Below are 17,127 nucleotides of genomic sequence, written 5' to 3'. Positions count from 1 at the left end.
GACTACATTTCCCAGGTTCCTCTGTAGCCAATGGGAAATATGGGGTGGAGGGTGGGGGGTGGGGATAAGCTCCTGACTAGTTCCTGGATCAAGGCCACCAAGGCAGCAGATACCTCTACTCCCTCAGGCAGACATAAACCCAGCTCAGCTGGCTTCTGTGGGTGGACACATGGATGTAAGGTTTGACCGGCGTTACAACCAGGCTAGGACAACTAACTGACTTTCTGTCCTTGGGATCTTACACGGGGACCACAGAAACGAACACATGTCATACAAATATTACCACTGAGCTCTAGTCCCAACCCACAGCCTGCATTTTGAGGTAAGATGTCACTAACTCACCCCAGCAGACCTTGAACTTGTGAGCCTCTAGCATCCGCCTCCAGCTTGGTTCAGCGACTGTCTACTCTGACAGTCATTCGTTTTTTTTTTTCCTGTTTCCCATGTGACTCTGACATAGACGCTCACTCCATCATAAGTCCCCTAGTGTTGTGGCATTAATAACCCCCTTCTGTTTGACAGGCTGTCCCCACACCTCTGAGGTCCTATGGCCTCAGCTTCTATTTTGATCATGCCACAAACGGCTCATTTCATGACTCTCCCAGAACCCTTTGTGGCGGGGTGCGGTCTTTCTGCCTTCCAGGTGACTGGCCTGATGAACACTTTTGGGGGTCTTACTATTCATCTGTTTCCATATTCCCATTTCAGCCAGAGCTGCTCCTGTTCACAGATCAGTTTGGTTTTTAAAAAATGTACTTGTCAAAATTGAGAGATTTCACTTTTTAAAAAAAGTTCAAATGTAGAGATAGTTGAGGGTTCTGACTCTGAGTTGGTATGGGGAGCCTTTCTAGCCCAGTTGCACCCTCCATCAGGAGCTGCTGCCCTGCTATGTCCCCACCTGTCCCACTCGAGCAATGTCTAGGCCTCCCAACCATCTAAAGCACAGAGACCTCCAACACCTGCTTTCTGCAGAGACCCCAAACCACCAGGGGTCTGCATTTCCACACTCATAGGTGTGATAACTCCACACGGAGGAGGAGCCAGGTTTTACAGTACGACCCGCTTTGGGGGCGGGGGCGGGGGTTCTGGTGGGAGTCAACAGCTCCACCCGCTCCCACTGGGCATCTGAGAGGCTGCCCAGCCCCATAGATGGCCACAGAAGGTGCCCTGGCCTCCTCACCCCCACTCATAGCAGTCCCTGGGCTTGCAGCATCTGAGCCATATTATCTAATTTCACAACTGCCCAGGCTGCTTGCCAGGGTGGGGAGTGTTTGCTTGGTTGTTTTTTTTTTGTTGTTTTTTTTTTTAATTCAAGCAAGTTCAGTGAGTTGAGTCTGGAGGACTTGGCAAGGACGAGATGGCTGGGCTGGGAGTACAGCTTGACCTTAGGCACCAGCCAAGTGAGTGGCCTTTCGAACCCCCCATAGTACCTCCGTCATTAAGAGGACAACAAGGACATCCTGCCACTGACATGCAGAATCCATGCAGTCAAAGGTTTCTCACCATGGCAACCCCTTCGTCATCCTGGTTACTCCCACAATGGACTGGTGAGTTCCCCCATGTCTGTCTGCTCTTCTGTACCTCCAACCTCAACATTCTGGAACCTTCTATCTTGCAGATGGTCTCAGTCAATAAAACAGTCTAAACAGCTTTTAAAAAATCAGAAACCTCACACTCATGCAGGGATAACTTGTGACCTCCCTGTCAGAGAATTCACAATCTCCCTGGACTCTCCATCTTTCAAAACTCCAGTTTCAGGCTGGAGAGATGGCTCAGAGGTTAAAAGCACTGACTGCTCTTCCAAAGGTCATGAGTTCAATTCCCAGCCACCACATGGTGGTTCACAACCATCTATAACGAAATCTAGTGCTCTCTTCTGGCCTGCAGGCAGAATGCTGTAGACTTAATAAATAAATAAATCTTTAAAAACAAAACAAGACAACCCTCCAGGTTCTTTGAAAAGGTCACTTTCGGAACCCACTGCAGACATGTCTACTTTCGTGTGCATAGAGATGAGCTCAGAACTTCGATGGGAAATGAAACATCTTCTAGGCATGACCCAGACTTTTCTTGGGGACCAATGCAGCGTGGACGTCACACCCAGAGAGAAGCTAAAGAGGCCACCTGCCCCTTGAGGAGACCCTGCAGCTCTCTCCCCACCCTGAGCCTCACCTGTCCGGTAGCCGGTGCTGTTGAGGTACACGGCGAAGGTGCGGCTCTCGTGCTGTGCCTGCCAGGAGGGGGAGGAGCAGTTTTCGTTGTTGGTGTAGGTGTTATGGTTGTGGACGTACTTGCCGGTGAGAATGGAGGAGCGAGAGGGGCAGCACATGGGAGTGGTCACGAAGGCGTTGATGAAGTGTGCCCCACCCTGCTCCATGATGCGCCTCGTCTTGTTCATCACCTGCATGGAGCCTGCAAGAGAAAGGTACCGGTGAGTCGCGTGGCCTGCTAGGAGGACCTGCTGGCAACCCTGAGCCTGGCAGGCTTAGGAAACCCATGGGCTTGCATGGGCCAGACCCCCCAGCCCAACTAAGGCAGCCCCGGTCTCAGCCCCACTAGACACTTACACTGCATCCAAACCTGCTTTTAAGTACCTAGAGTCTAGATTCAAACCCTGTTTTGTACATAAGCAAGAGTGTCTTTTCTGCAGGGTGTTAATATACACAGATCCTTTTTTAAGCAGTCACAAATGCAGGCAGGATTAGGCTTTGTTTTGTTTGGAATTGTCCCAAGAATTATCCACTTGCACTGCAATCTAGTCCAGCCAAGCCCTAGCCAGCCTCTCCGCCGACACTTGTGGCCCCATCTGCGCTGCCTCCTTAATCCATTCAGAGTCCCTACCCTTCCTTCCCTCAGGGCCAGCCTATCTGCCTAATCTCATCTTTTCTGGAGAACTTTCTGGGCCTCCAGCTCCTTGGGTCTCAGATTCCCCCTAAACAAGTGCTATTGGTCCGTTAGCCCCACCAAGTAGTGAGAGTTGGTCCCTGACTGCTCTTGCTGCTCTGCAAAGGTTACAAGCAGAAGAGGACACTTAGGAGACAAGGAGATGAGTGCGTGTGGAGGGCCTCCTGTGTGTGGGCTGGGACCTCACTGGGAGCACATGGTAAGCGTGCAATGCCAGTGTGGAGAAGAGCTATCAGACTGCACACTGAGGTCGGAGTAACCCTGAGATCCAGTGGAGCGTTCCATGCATGACCTTCCTCTCTTCTTTCTGTGGCCAGCCTCAGCTTTCCTTGTAATTCTTTTGTGCAGGATCTCACTGTGTAGGCCAGGATGGCCCGGAACTCACAGAGAACCACCTGCCTTTGCTTCCTCTGTGTGTGTGTATGTGTGTGTGTGTGTAGTGTGTGTGTGTGGTGTGGTGTGTGTATGTGGTGTGGTGTGTGGTGTGTGTATGTGTGGTGGTGGTGGGGTGTGTGTGTGTGTGTGTGTGTGTGTGTATGTGTGTGTGTGGTGTGTGTGTATGTAGTGTGGTGTGTATGTATGTGTGTGTGTGTGTGTGTGTGTGTGTGTGTGTGTGTGTAAACTCCTGCATGCTATGGCAGGCATGTGGAAATCAAAAGGTAACTTGATGGGGCTGGTTCTCTCCTTCCACCAAGTGGGTCCTGGGAATCAAACCCAAGCTCTCAGGCTTGGCAACAAGCACCTTTATCTGATGAGCTGTCACTCATCATCCCCCTTGGAAACAGGGTCTCACTGTAGCCCAGGCTGGCCTCAGATTCTCACTGACTCTCCCGCTTCACCCCCTACACTGAAAATGGCTTCCCCAGGTGGGTCCTAAATCCACTGACAAGTGTCCACATGAAATTCAGATGAGAAGACACTGCAAAGGCACAGGCTCCATCCCACTGCGCCCCCTGACTTTGGACTTCCGGCCTGGGGGACTGTAAAAGTACATTTCTGATGTTTTAGCCAGAGGGAGTCATAATAACACGTCAGGGACCTTGGTGGAAGCCTACACAGGGTTGGCCAGGCAGTTAAGGTTCCCCCCTATGTCCCTGTCATCTCCCAGCAACTCTCAGAGACACGACGGCACTGATGAGCTCCCTCAGGCCTACGCACAGAAAGGGTTATTTGTGATCTATCCAGTCTCTGCCATAGGGACGGAGACTCCAGAGCTCTGGGGCACAAGTCATGGCTCTGCTTTCCTGACCTGCCAGTGGCTTTCTCCTGCACCAGGAATTAGGTAGGTCCATGTTTCTTACTGAGATCTAGACCACCACCCCCTACACCATCACCAGCACCACCACCAGCACCACCACCAGCACCACCACAGCACCACCAGCACCACAGCACCACAATCACCACCACCTCTCCTCCTCCTTTCTCCTCACCTCACAGGCTCATGGTGGCCTCTTCACAGTGTGTCCGTGTGTCCGCACGCTAGAGTGTATACCTATGCATGCCTCCCACCTTTTGTTTGCGACTGGGTCTTTCATTAGCCTGGGACTTTACACATGGGCCAGAATAGCCGGCCAGAACTCACAGGGGTCTGCCTGTCTCTGCTTCCCGTCCCACCACTGCTGGGGTGACAGGTACATGATTGTGTTGACTTCTTAAATGGGCTGTAGTGGTTTGGGCCCTCTCTGGGGCATTACTAACAGAGCCATGTTCCCAGGCTTCCTCATAGTCTTGTAAATACTCTTAGCTCATTTCTGCCCCCGGACCCTTGCACACAGCACATCCTCTGCCCAGGGTCCTCTGAGACTGCTTTGTTGACGAAGTCTGTCATTGAGAACTCAGATCAACATCCTTCCTTAGCAAGCCAGGCTGACTTTCTGAGTTGACTGAGGCCTCACCAGTTCTGGAATATCTGTATACTGGTGAGTCCAGTCCCAGGCAATTACAGGGTCTGTTGACTGGTGGCAGGTGTCCCTATGGAGGCGTGACATGAGCTCCCAGCAGAGCTGAGGAAGGCCTGACGGTGGCTAGGAAGGTGGCAGGTATGCCTGGCTCTGACCCTGACCCAGCATCTTCCTTTGTAGGTCTGCCAGGCTGGCAGCAGCTGGCTAAGGCCACCCTTCCCGAGGGAGCCTTCACAGCTGACAGTGCCTTGTAGCTACAGGGAGGGCCCTGGGCTCAATGACAAGAGAGTCTCACTGTACTAAGCCTGAGGATTACTAATCAATCCATACCACAAAGCCCCTGTTAGCTCCAAACCTGCCCTGGCCAGGACGACTGATCTTCCTGCCTCTGTGTCCTGAGTACTGGCATTACAGGCCAACATCACTATGACAAATTTATACCATACTGGGGGTGGAATCCAGTCTTGTCATGTTAGGCAAACACTGCCACCTGAGCTATATCCCCCACCTGTGTAGCCCTGGCTGTCTTGGAACTCACTGTCTGTAGACCAGGCTGGCCTCGAACTCAGAGATTCAATTGCCTCTGCCTCCCAAGTACTGGAATTAAAGGTGTGCGCCACCACTGCTAGGTGCATAGTGAGCTTTAACTTTTGGTTTGAACACGTCAGAGGCTCTGAGGTTTGCCGCACTCTACAGCACACTCTGCAGTCCATGCCAACCTCACCTCCTACATCACACGTATCCAGCAGGCTCTGGAAGTCTCTGCGTTACAGCCTGCTCATTGATCCAAGCTTTAGGATGAATGGCCTGTCCCTGGGTGGACTGTTGTAATAACTAACACATGGGCTGGGCGTCTAGTGCTCTGCATACATGATAGGCAAAGTTATTTTTCAAAGTATCCTTTTCTGAACAGGAAGTGCCTCTGGGGCACTTGGTGATTGCTGGGGCTACACAGTGGGGAAGGTGGCAGATGAGAGCTCAAGACGCAGGCTTGTCCATGGCAGAAGCCAGGTGGTGAGTGTCCTTCACTAAGGCTGGTGATGGTGTCCTGGAGAAGTGCCGAGTCCGCAAGCCTTTGACTGACTCTTGGCTTCAGCAAGGCCCCCTTGGGGACTGAAGTGTCCTCCTATCATGACATTGATGGGGGCCACAGGGATCCTACCCACCCCCAGAGATGCCCCTTTGCGTGGTTCCAGGGGAACGTGCTGTCCACACCTGTTCACACACAGGGACAGTGGGTGGAACTGTGACAGGCAGATGGTCCTAGCTGGGTTCTTCTACTAGAAGCAAGTGTCAGTCTGTTCGTTATAACATGGTTCTGCTGGGCGGTATTAGTGCTGGAGTCGTGGTTAGAACTGAGAAGGGGACAGAAGTCTAGAATGTGCCCTCCCGTTCCATCCGGTGAGCCAGCCCATAGAGCACTGGACCTTGCCAGTTTCTTTTGGGCAGGAGCAAGCCCCTCTTCCCAGGACTAGGCCCACTACTTGGGTGACACCCCCCAAAGGATGCAGCCAGCAACCCTTCACTTTTATCCCCTTCTCACTATTATGCAGCCTCAGGACCTCAACTCTGTCCTCAAACCCACTCAGGGCCCCAGCCCTGTTATTCCCTCTGTATGGAATACGGTTCCCAGCACTCATGCAGCTGCACATAGACACACGCATAGATACAGATGCACAGACAGACAGACAGACAGACAGACAGACAGACACACACACACACACACACACACACACACCAGCTCTCCCAAAGGTTCCCAGTAGCACTATCCTGGCTATGCGTTCTCCTCCCTGGCCCACTATTTCATGCCTCTTCCTGGGTTTGGCCTTGTGGCCCCACACCGCTGTCTCCCACCCTCCCACCTGCATCCTGTCTGTCATTTCCACTGTCCTGGGGCCCACCTCATAGTCGCTCCTGCTTTGTTTTTCTTACATGGATCCTTTGTGCTATGGGTGGAACAGACACCCCACCCCCCCAAAGTTCACAGACCTCGAGAGAGAAAACAGAATAGCTAGTGGCAGATGCTCTGCCCCTCAGCCTCTGGGGTCCCAAGCTGGCTCCTGAAGAGCTCTGGGGCAGTCAGCTAGGGGAGCAGAGCTCTCAGGGCCAGAATGACAGCTGGGTCTGTGTGGAAAAGCACAGCGCACTGTGCCTCCCTTGCAGACAGTGACCCACTTTATTGAAAGGGCCCCAGTGTCGGGCTATAAAACCCACTTCTGTAATGTGAAAACACATGACCTAATGGCTCAGAGGGCTAACGGCCACTTGGCCAGGAAGATGCAGCCACACACAGGGAAAGCGGCCAGCCAACCCAAACTTGGTTTGTCCAACACTAACCTGGGGACATATGAACAAAAGCGGGCTTGGTTTCTTCTTGTGACCAAACCTTCCAGCAGCACAGGGCCGGGGTGTGAAGTCATGCTGGCATCTCTTGGTGCGATTCTGATGGGCAGTGTCCCCTCCCCGACAGTGGGACTTAAACTTCAGGACTCCAAACTCCTGACTGCTGCCAGACAATCCCCACAACCGGAAACTGCTCAACCTTCTTGCAAATGCTGCGTAGGGCCGCCTAGCGTATCACTTGTGTGAATGTGTGTGTGTGTGTGTGTGCGCGCGCACGCACGCGTGTGTTTATGTGCATGTGTGTGGGCACTTAGGCACAGGGCAACCTGAGATAAATGACTGGTGTCTCCCTCAGCTGCTCCTCACCTCATCTTTTCAGACAGGGCCTCTCATTGAACTCAAACCTCACTGATTGGCCACTGAGCAATGAGTCTGCTGTCTCTGCTCCCTTCCCCCTATTTCCGTCTTCCTGAACCAGGATGACAGACAGAAATATGTGTACCACACCTGCCTTTTCCACACGGGTGCTGGGGATCTGAACTCAAGTCCTCACGCTTGATGGTGGGCACTTTACCTACTGAGCCATCTCCGTGTCTGTCCGTCCATCTGTCTGTCTGTCTGGGTCTTTATTTGATGAAACCCTTCAATCTCTGATCCACAGAACTAAAATCGTGGATAGGACACCCTCACTGCCTATTTTGATGCCTCGTACATGGGTTTGCAAGCAGTAGAGTTAAGGTATACGGGGCCGGGATGGAACTCAGTTGGTAGAGAGCATGTATGAAGAAGCCCTGCTCCACCTCCAAGCGTACACATGTGCCTGTAGTCTCAGCATTTGAGAGGTGAAGGCTGGGGGATCAGAGGCCACCCTCAGCTATGAAGCAAGTTCACACGCACATGCATGCATGCACACACACACACACACACACACACACACACACATACACACAGAGAGAAAGAGAAAACGTAAGTGTTTGTTGATCTAGCACATGAGAAAGTCTGGCTCTGGCGGTGTCAGGACATGCTGAATTAGCGTGTGTTTATTTTTTTTTTACAGTGTTTTATTTTACAGTGCAGGTGATAGAACCCAGGCCTTTGAACACCGCAGACAAGAGATCTGCACCAAGCCCCAGCCCCAGCCTCGCTTGCTCTTGTAAAGACCTGAGTCAGAGCAACAGCTGTCTACAGGGACTTAGCAGGTACGGAGGACTGACTTCCTTCCCTCTGTGTGCGTGCAAACCTGTGGACAGGCGGGGACCAGAGGGCCACATTGGCCATCCTCCTTGGCTGCTCTCCAACTTCTCTTTTGAGACAGGGTCATTCACAGAGCCTGCAGCTTGCCGATGTAGGTAGTCTAGCTGGCCAGAGAGCCTCAAGGACTCCCTTGTCTCTTCTCTCCGCACTGCCTGGCTCTTACGTGGGTGCTGGGGCTGGAAGCTGGGTCTTCACGCTTTGTTTGACGAGACGATCAACAGCTCAACCATCTTTCCACCCCAGGATTGAAAACATGTTCCTGTCTGATTCCTTCCCCAGAGGCCTGGTACCCAGGCTTGGGGTGGGGTGCATACCACCCCGTGCAATAATCCCCTGAGGGACTTTGGATAGGTATCTAAGGAGATGATGCCGACCTATGCTTGCTTGTTTTACATCGTTGGGAAACAGTGTTTGAGGGTTGAAGGCCTCCTTGGGAAAGTGGTGGGAGGTAGAATGGTATCGGGGTGGGGGGGGGTGGGGGCAAACACAACCAGAGTCGGTAGCCCCAGAACCCTGACGCTAACCTGCGTGTGAGCACCCCCAGGTCTTGCCTGCACAACCGCGGCAGACGCTGAAGTCATCTTCCGCGCTGGGTTCTCCCCCTCAGCAGTCAGAGGGCAAATTCTAACAAATTAAACCATATCCATCATGTTTGCTCAGGCACTCTCCTGCAGATGCCTGCCTCATCCAAAGTAGAAGGCAAAGTCCACTGAACTGGCTGGTGTCCTGTCAACCTGGCACAGGCTGGAGTCACCAGAGAGGAAGGAGCCTCAGTGGAGAAGATGCCTCCATGAGACCCAGCTGTAAGGCGTTTTCTCAATTAGATATCATTTTGGGGGGAGGGGGGAACCCTAGCCCATGGTGAGTGGTGCCATCCCTGAGCTGGTGCTCCTGGGTTCTGTAAAATAGGGGGCTGCGCAAGCCAAGGGGAGCAAGCCGGTAAGCAGCACCCCTCCACGGCCTCTGTATCAGCTCCTGCCTCCAAGTTCCTGCCCTGTTTGAGTTCCTGTCCTGACTTCGTTTGGTGATGAACAGCATGTGGAAGTGAGAGCAGAATAAACTCTTTCCTCCCCAGCTCGCTTTTTGTTCACAGTGTTTTGTGACAGCAACAGAAACCCTAACAAAGACCTTTGGCTGACAGAACCTCAAAGGCCCTGGAAAGTCATTGCCCTGATAAACTCACCTTTACCTCTCAGGCTACTTTACCCTCCTGGCCACAGTGAGGACACACCAGTCACATCCCTTTCTCAGCTGCCATAGGTCCAGCCCTCATTATATTCAGGTTTCTTCGAACAGTATCTCCTTGAAAGCTCCTGCTGGGTGGCCTTGAGACCGCCCTGGGTGGCCTTGAGACCGCCCTCACCTCCACTGACTTGGGAGGAAGGGTTATCTTTGCTCTGAGTTATTTCAAAGCTTCCAATGGCACACAGGCTGACTCTGGGTGTGCCTCTCCTCAAAGCCTTCCCTCTCTGCTTTTATCTTAGCAACAGATAACCCAGCACAGAATGTTCCAGTCGGGGGAGCCTTGGGCAAGGATGCCTCTCCCTGTAGAGACCACAGTCAGACTGCCCAGAGCACTTAGTCACGTCTTCTCACTGTCTGAAGAATGTGGCTCCCCACCTGTACTTTGAAAAACAGGACATTTTTTTGGGATACCATGGAGGCATCCAGGGCACTTGACTTTTTGACACTGTGGGCTCTTCCCGCTGTAACAAATACTAAACACCGTGGCTTGGAGGCCATGTTGGAATGAAGGTGAATACGTTAACACTCTCAATCCAACTGTTTCCTTCTGATCACGAGGAGCTCTTACTATAGTGAGAGAGTCCCGGTTCCAGGGGCTGCCTTGGTGGTTCAGTGGGCAAAGTGCCAACCACGCAGGCAGGAGAATCTGAGCTCCATTCCCAGAACCACATAAAAAAGCCAGAGGTGGCAGTATGTGCCTGTCATCTCAGAGATGGTGTGTGTGTGTGTGTGTGTGTGTGTGTGTGTGTGTGTGTGTGTGTTGTATGTGTGTTGTGTTGTGTGTGTATGTGTGATGTGCATATGTGTATGGTATGTGTATGTATGTATGTGGTATATGTGGTATTGTATGTGTGTATGTAGTGTGTATATGTATGTGGGAATATGTATGTGTGTGTGGTATATGGTGCGTGTGTAGTGTATATATATGTATTTGTGTAGGGGTGTGGTGTATATATATGTACTTGTGTGTGTGGTATGTGGTGTGTGTTTTGTGTGTGTGTGGTGGTCATGGTAGAAGGATCAGTTTAGCTGCACGGCAAGTTGGAGGCCTGCCTGGGCTATTCAAGACTTGACCCTGTTTCAAAAACCAAACCAACCAACCAAAAGCAGAGCCGGGGGTGTGGTGCTGTGGTAGAGCATTGTGCCCAGCATGTTCAGACCCCAGCACCACATGAACCGGAAGACACTGCTGGGTGCTGAGGAAATCGAACAAATGGCTAATTTTCTTGATGAGCCTGTGGGTAACAAGGGACCCCTTCAGGACTACCCGCCCGCTGGACGTTTCCTGTGTAGCAATGGCTCAGACTGGGACCAGCTATGGCTAGATAGACCACAGAGTGCACCTTCTACGTTTCTGCTTCTGCTCCTTCTGAGAGGTGCAGATAAGCAGATGTGGAAGGGACTATCCTGCTGCACCCCAAGACCTCAGAGTGCAGAAGAGGACGGAAGGCCACAAGGCCAGGGCAAGGGGCGAGAAGCACCTGGGTCACAACATTGTGATGGTGGAGGTCATGTGGCAGCCCTCATCCAGCTGTGTCTCTGGAATATCCACAATGGAAATCCATCTTCCTGTAGGTCACCTTCCCTAGAAACACACCTGTGCAACAGCCACATTGGGAGATGAGATGTCCCAGAATAGCTCTACACACACACACACACACACACACACACACACACACACACACACACCCCGGCAGCCAGAGGCAACATCTGGGCAGGGGGGAGGCTGAGGCTCATGGTACACTAGGATGCTGTCAGCTCTAGGCTCTCCGGGGCCAGATGAACGGCGCAGGATCCCAGGACCAGCAGCTCAGACACGGCTTCCTGGCTGATGCTTTTAAAGTGAATCCTCCTGACTCTGGGGAATTGTGAAATCAAGCTGATGCCACAAAACCCCAAATCAATCAGGCAGATGCCCAGGAGACCACACTGAACTCAGCTGTTGAATGCCGGGATGAAATCTAGGGTCATGCTGTCAATTTCTCCTTTATCAACTGCTGGCTCTGCTGGGACAAATCCCCAACGGGTGTTCCTCAGTGGAGGCAGGGGACTGAGAGACCTCCCAAAGGGAGTGCGGAGGGGTCTAAGTGTAGGAACTCTGCAGGACTGATCCTGCTCACCCAGGAATATTTATGTTCAGCAGCCTTGCCACACCAGGTAAGTATTCTAGGATATGGTGCTTGCTTGCTGGTGCTGCCCCACGTCTTGGGGGGGGGGATGTCACAGAGCCAGTTACCTAAGTCACTGAAAGCAACACCTGAAAACAGTGTTGTCTGTGGGAAGCCTGCGTCCTATCTGTGGCTGGCTAGTTTACGTGTCAACTTGTCACAGGCCAGAGTCACTTGGGAAGAGAACACATCAACTGGGAAAATGCCCCCACCAGATGGGCGAGTGGGCAAGCCTGTGGAACATTTTACTGCTTGGTGACTGAGGTGGGTGGGCCCAGACCACGGTGGGTGATGTCATCCTTAGGTGGCGGTCCTGGTTCCTATAAGGCTGTCGGCTGAGCCAAGCTGTGTGGAAACAAGCCAGTAAGCTTCGTTCCTTCAGACTTCTGCTTCGGTTCCTGGGATGACAGACTACAAACTGTAAGATGAGCTAAACTTTTCCCTGCCCGAGTTGACTTTGGTCACAGTGTTTTATTAGCACAGCGACGGAGAGCCAAGCTAAGACACTACCGTTCCTCCTCTAGCGCTGTCTCTGCACAAGGTCCCATGATTGGCACTCTGAGACCTCCTCCACCCACCCACAATGCACTGCCTACCGGGAAGCAGAGCTGGGGTCTCCACTGCTGTCCTCCCTCAGCCGCCTGCTCAGCATCCCCAGCACCCCATCTGACCAGCCCACCCTCCCCCACCCCCGCAGCTGGTCTCCCTGGCTCCACACTCATCCTCAAACTAGCCCCCTTCCTATCCCCAGTCAGGACTCCGGAGACCTGACCTGCTCAGAGCTTGTCCCCGATCTCCCATCAGCCCTTATACCATGGTCTTGACCCTCTGGCATGGCTCACCTAGGTCCACACATCTCCCGTGCCCTTAACTCCACAGCCTGGGTGGCAGTCTCCAAGAGATCCTGGTGTGACTGTGCATTACCACGAGACTCTGCACCTGCTGCCCCGCCCACTGCGTTCTTTCTGTAGCTGCCCTTGTGGGAAGCCACTCCCCATTGTACCCAGACCGCTCACTGCTGGAGGTCCTGTCCCTGCTGGGACTCCTGCCTTTGTCCCGTTGTGGCTCAGACCCCAGCTGTTCCCCTTTCTTCCTTCTCAGTGGGTCTAGCTTGTATCTCAGACTGTGCCTAGCCCACAACCGGCTCTATTGTGACTAGAAGGCAGCCAGCGATCACCTTTGACCTCTGCATCCTTTGTCCCCAGAGTGGCCTGCACCAACAAACTCCTCCACCCACTAATTTTGGCTCAGGGGAGGTCCTGGCAGGAGATCAGAGAAGGAAATTGAGTCTTAGATCTGAATTCCCCTCCTGCCTCCCTGTGGTGTGGGCAGAGCTTATGGCAGTGTTGGGTGGCTCTGCATTCGGGTTCCAGAAGCTAACCTGAGGGCACAGCACCGGCCCTGGAGCTTTCTTCATGCCCGTTCACACCCTAGCAAAGAAGCTAAGCCCTCTCTGACTTAGCCAAACCTGAGATCATGTGACTGTTGGAGATTGCCCACGTCTAGTTGACTGCTGAGGTGTGGTCCTCAAAGATATTTAATTTACAGTTTTATCCTTTTTGCCCTTTGTCCTTCGCTTCCTGTTGCCAGGCACGTGGCGGCTGTGACAGCTGGAGCTCCAACAGCTGTTCTAAAGCACAAGGTGGCCTTGAGGACAGATGTTACACAGTAGGGACTGTAGAGTGGAAAGCTAGAGGCGTGTGGGACACTCTTGATGTTACCACACCAATTCTGGACCGCCAACCTCTGGACACTCTCATGAGATGAATGGGATGCTAAGTTTCTTTTTTCCTTTCCAAGCAGCCAAGCCTAATTCTGACACGCTTTCTAGGATTCGAGTGAATCTGTTCCCTCAACGCACATGTTGCTGAATACAACTAAGAAATCTTAGAGGAATGTGCTTAGTAGTTTGAACCCAGGGCGGGCCATTCCAGAGATAACGTGCGTCCACATGCTTTCCTTCCTTCCACTGGTGAGTGGCAGGAGGAATGCTGGGAACGGATGTCGGTGGTGGATGAAGGTGCCCTGAACTGCGTGGAATCTGGGCGCGTCGTCCCGGGCTGCCTGCCATCTGGCCCCCGTGAGAACCCAGGTTTCCAATCGTCCATCTCTCAGTTACCGGTCGGCAGCATAGGGTGTCATTTTCTCATTTCCCAGATGGAACGCGGAGAACGGGGCCGCCGGGCCCTTCTTTCCCAGGCCTGCTTTGCATGAAGTGGATGTCAGAGCTGGGGACCTGAAATTGTACCCTGTCCTACCTTCTCTACGACACGCCTGAACCCCAGAAACCAAGCCTCACTTTCAACTTCGGACTCCACAATGGCTGCCTGGGGAGGGGCTCTTCCCTTGCCCCTTATCATGGGCACAGAGCATCCCCATCAACACATCCCGACGCTTTGTCCTAGATCTTGGAGTTGTTCTCCACTGGCCTCTGAGCCACTGGTACCTCCCGCCTGGACCATTGCAATAGAGCATCTGCTGGGCTCCTCAGTGCCTGGACAGCAGAGACTCCTCACCTGCTGGCCTGCCAGCCTCATTACAGAGTCTCTTCTCCACATATTGAAATGTAAATCAGACTGACTCCCTTCTTTGCCCAGTGTTCTCCTGATGTCCTCCCTCCTCAGAAGGCTCAAGTCCCTGCCCATGTACCCCGATCCCCAACTCCAGCCCCACCCCCGGTTCAGAGCCTCATGCTCTAGCATGACCCACGCCACCATCAATGCCCCTCAGACTTCCCACTTCACTCCCCTGGACCACACAGCTCTGCCATGTCCGCCTGCCGTGAATGCCTCTGCCTCATGTCCTTGGCACCAACTGTTACTTCTTGTTTTTCCTAGGATTTGCCTTGATAGGTCCCCAGGCCTTTCTTGATCCAATGCCCCCTTTATCAACAGGATCGCCATGGATAAATTTGTAGAGTCCCCTTCCCTCTTTGCTTGACTTCTGTCCCTTGCTTTGTTCTCACCACTGTCGAATGCCATATTCTGGGTGTTTTTGTTTTGTTTGGTTTTGTTTGGGGTTTGGGTTTTTTGAGACAGGGTTTCTCCGTGTAGCCTTGGCTGTCCTGGACTTACTGTGTAGACAGGCTGGCCCCGAACTCACAGCGATCCACCTGCCTCTGCCTCCCAAGTGCTGGGATTAAAGGCGTGTGCCACCACTGCCTGGCTACTCTGCTGTGTGTTTTGCCTTGGCTACTGACATAAACCTGTGCTATAAGGCAAGCCCTGAAGCAGGCAAAATTCTATCTATTTGTTTGTGGCTTGGTACCTATTGTTTGACAATATGTACTCAGTGATGCAAGGGGCAAGTGTGGCCCGGGAGGCTCATCCTGCAGCTGAGACACGTGGGAGAAGCCCCGGTGACTCTTGATTTGACAGTCTTGGCTGCTGCTTGCACCCTCGAGGGGCAATGCTCAGTTTCCCTTCAGGGAAACCTGCCCAGTTCCCCTCAATCCCAGTCCAGGTCATTGCCAGGCTGTGTAATGGCCTCGCTGGCTACACTGGACCTCATGGGGAACTGTTAATACCTGCTTAATGAGCTGGTCTGAAAACGGAGCCAGCTCTCAGGAAGGTAGAGCCACATATGGCAGGTGACATCCAGAGGGGGCCGCTCCTGGACCCAAATGCACCTGAAGCTCCAAAACACTTGCACTTTTTATTTTCATGCCTCAGTAAGTTCCTACAAGTGCTTAAGTTGAGTTCCAGGAAGCCACTTGTAACCGGGAGAGTCAAGACCAACGGGCAGTGCCTGTACCTGTCTGGTTTTGCTTTGTTTTTGAGACACAATCTAATTATGTAGCCCAGGTTAGCCTGGAACTTTTGATCTTGCCACCTCCGTCTCCTGAGTGCTGGGGTGACAGGGACATACTCCTAAGCCTGGCTTCACTCATGAGCTGTTGTATCTGTCCCTACGGCACCTTAGTGGTCCCTCTTGATGGTAGTGCCACATGGCTGACCTTGGCTGCCTATGATGGAACAATCCGAGCTAACAGTTCTGGTTCGGGCTGTGTGTGACTCCCCCAGGGCTCTCAGAGGCCAGCTAAGCCCTGGAGAGGTCCTGAAGCTGGCTCCAATTAACTTGGCCAGTGCTGGTAGAACCTAGCATCTCCTTGGCTAACCTGGACACAGCACGGCGTGTGACAGGACTGTGATGTCATGGGTAAAGCCATCCCATTGTCCTGCTGATGTTCTTGTATCCCTTATTGATCTGCAGACAGACAGACAGACAGCGCAGGTGCTCACTCATTGATGCTCTGGTAACCCAGCACCCAACACTTCCCAGTGACAACCAGGGAAGAACAGGTGTGCCAGAAAAGCCAGGTGAACACAAACAGCAACCATGAGATAGAATGCGTGCCCCTCTTCTCACTGGGTCCTGATGAGAGTGGACAGCTGTCCCCACCTGGGACCGGAAGGAAGCTCAAGCTGAGCTCTGCTGAGAGGCCTCCAGCCAGAGGCCCTCCGGAGCTGCCTCACAGACAAGCACAAAATAGCAGCCGATGAATTTTTCAGGACCACCCTCGGCTTGCCGGTGGTGGCCAACTGTGAGATAATGTGCTGGGCTTTTTGGGCGCATGCATTATTGATCTGGGTCTGTCTGGTTTATAAAAAGCCCATCAGCCCCCCAACTACCTACTTCCCGCCCACACTCCTCAAGGAGGCTCAGTTTTGTTTGCCTAGGATATCGCATGTGAGGAGGTGACGGTTGGTAGGCACCAATCTCTGTCATCCACGGCTGCGGGGGGGGGGGGGGGGGGGAGGAGGGGAGGGAGCTGTCATAGCACAGACTATGTGAGGCCCTGTCCCCACTGACTGGCTCCCAGAAATTTACATTTCAGAAAACTCATTCTTGTGCAAAGAGGCATATCTGCAGATTCTGCCAGTTAACTTGTGACAGTTAAGTATCAGTGCGGAGACACTCTGAACAGCCCATCACCCATCCCAGAAACCAGTTGAGCAGAGTAGTGAGTGGTGAAGGCCACACGGGTTCTAGGTTCAAATCCTATTGCAACCCATCTTAGCTGTGCGACTTGGACTTGTGGTTTAACATCTTTGTGCCTCCCTCCCTCCCCCACACCCAAGATGGAGAGGGGGATGGGTGCTGACTTACAGCCAGCCATGGTTTGTTCTCCCGTCTCATCTCACCCATGGACCACTGACTTTGTTGGCTTACACTGGTTTGATAAGAGTCAGATTCAGGGTTTCGATGTGATTCTGTCTTAGCTGAGTCACGCACCTGGGAGCAAGAGCATTGTCCTGACAATCAGCATTTAGTCGTCGCTGCTGGTTCAGATCCGGCATGGACCCATGCAT

The 17,127-nt window shown here is 52.8% G+C and overlaps 1 protein-coding gene across 6 annotated transcripts in view; it reads right to left on the bottom strand.

Moving 5' to 3' along the window:
* The window catches only part of SULF2 (sulfatase 2), an 84,592-nt gene that overhangs the window by 41,638 nt on the left and 25,827 nt on the right, over positions 1 to 17,127 (bottom strand). For all 6 annotated transcript variants that reach the window (XR_014777798.1, XM_084775071.1, XM_084775074.1 and 3 more), the window contains exon 3: positions 2,173 to 2,412. Coding sequence is in view for 5 of the 6 variants with exons in the window: in XM_084775071.1 (XP_084631197.1) it covers positions 2,173 to 2,412 (240 nt within the window). In the remaining variant the exon portion in view is untranslated. The remainder of the gene's footprint in view (positions 1 to 2,172; positions 2,413 to 17,127) is intronic.

Source organism: Acomys minous (assembly GCF_964271855.1).
Source record: "Acomys minous genome assembly, chromosome: 3".
NCBI classification, from domain to species: Eukaryota; Metazoa; Chordata; class Mammalia; order Rodentia; family Muridae; genus Acomys; species Acomys minous.
Note: the sequence above shows the minus strand (reverse complement) of the source record. Positions and strands in the feature narration are given on the sequence as shown.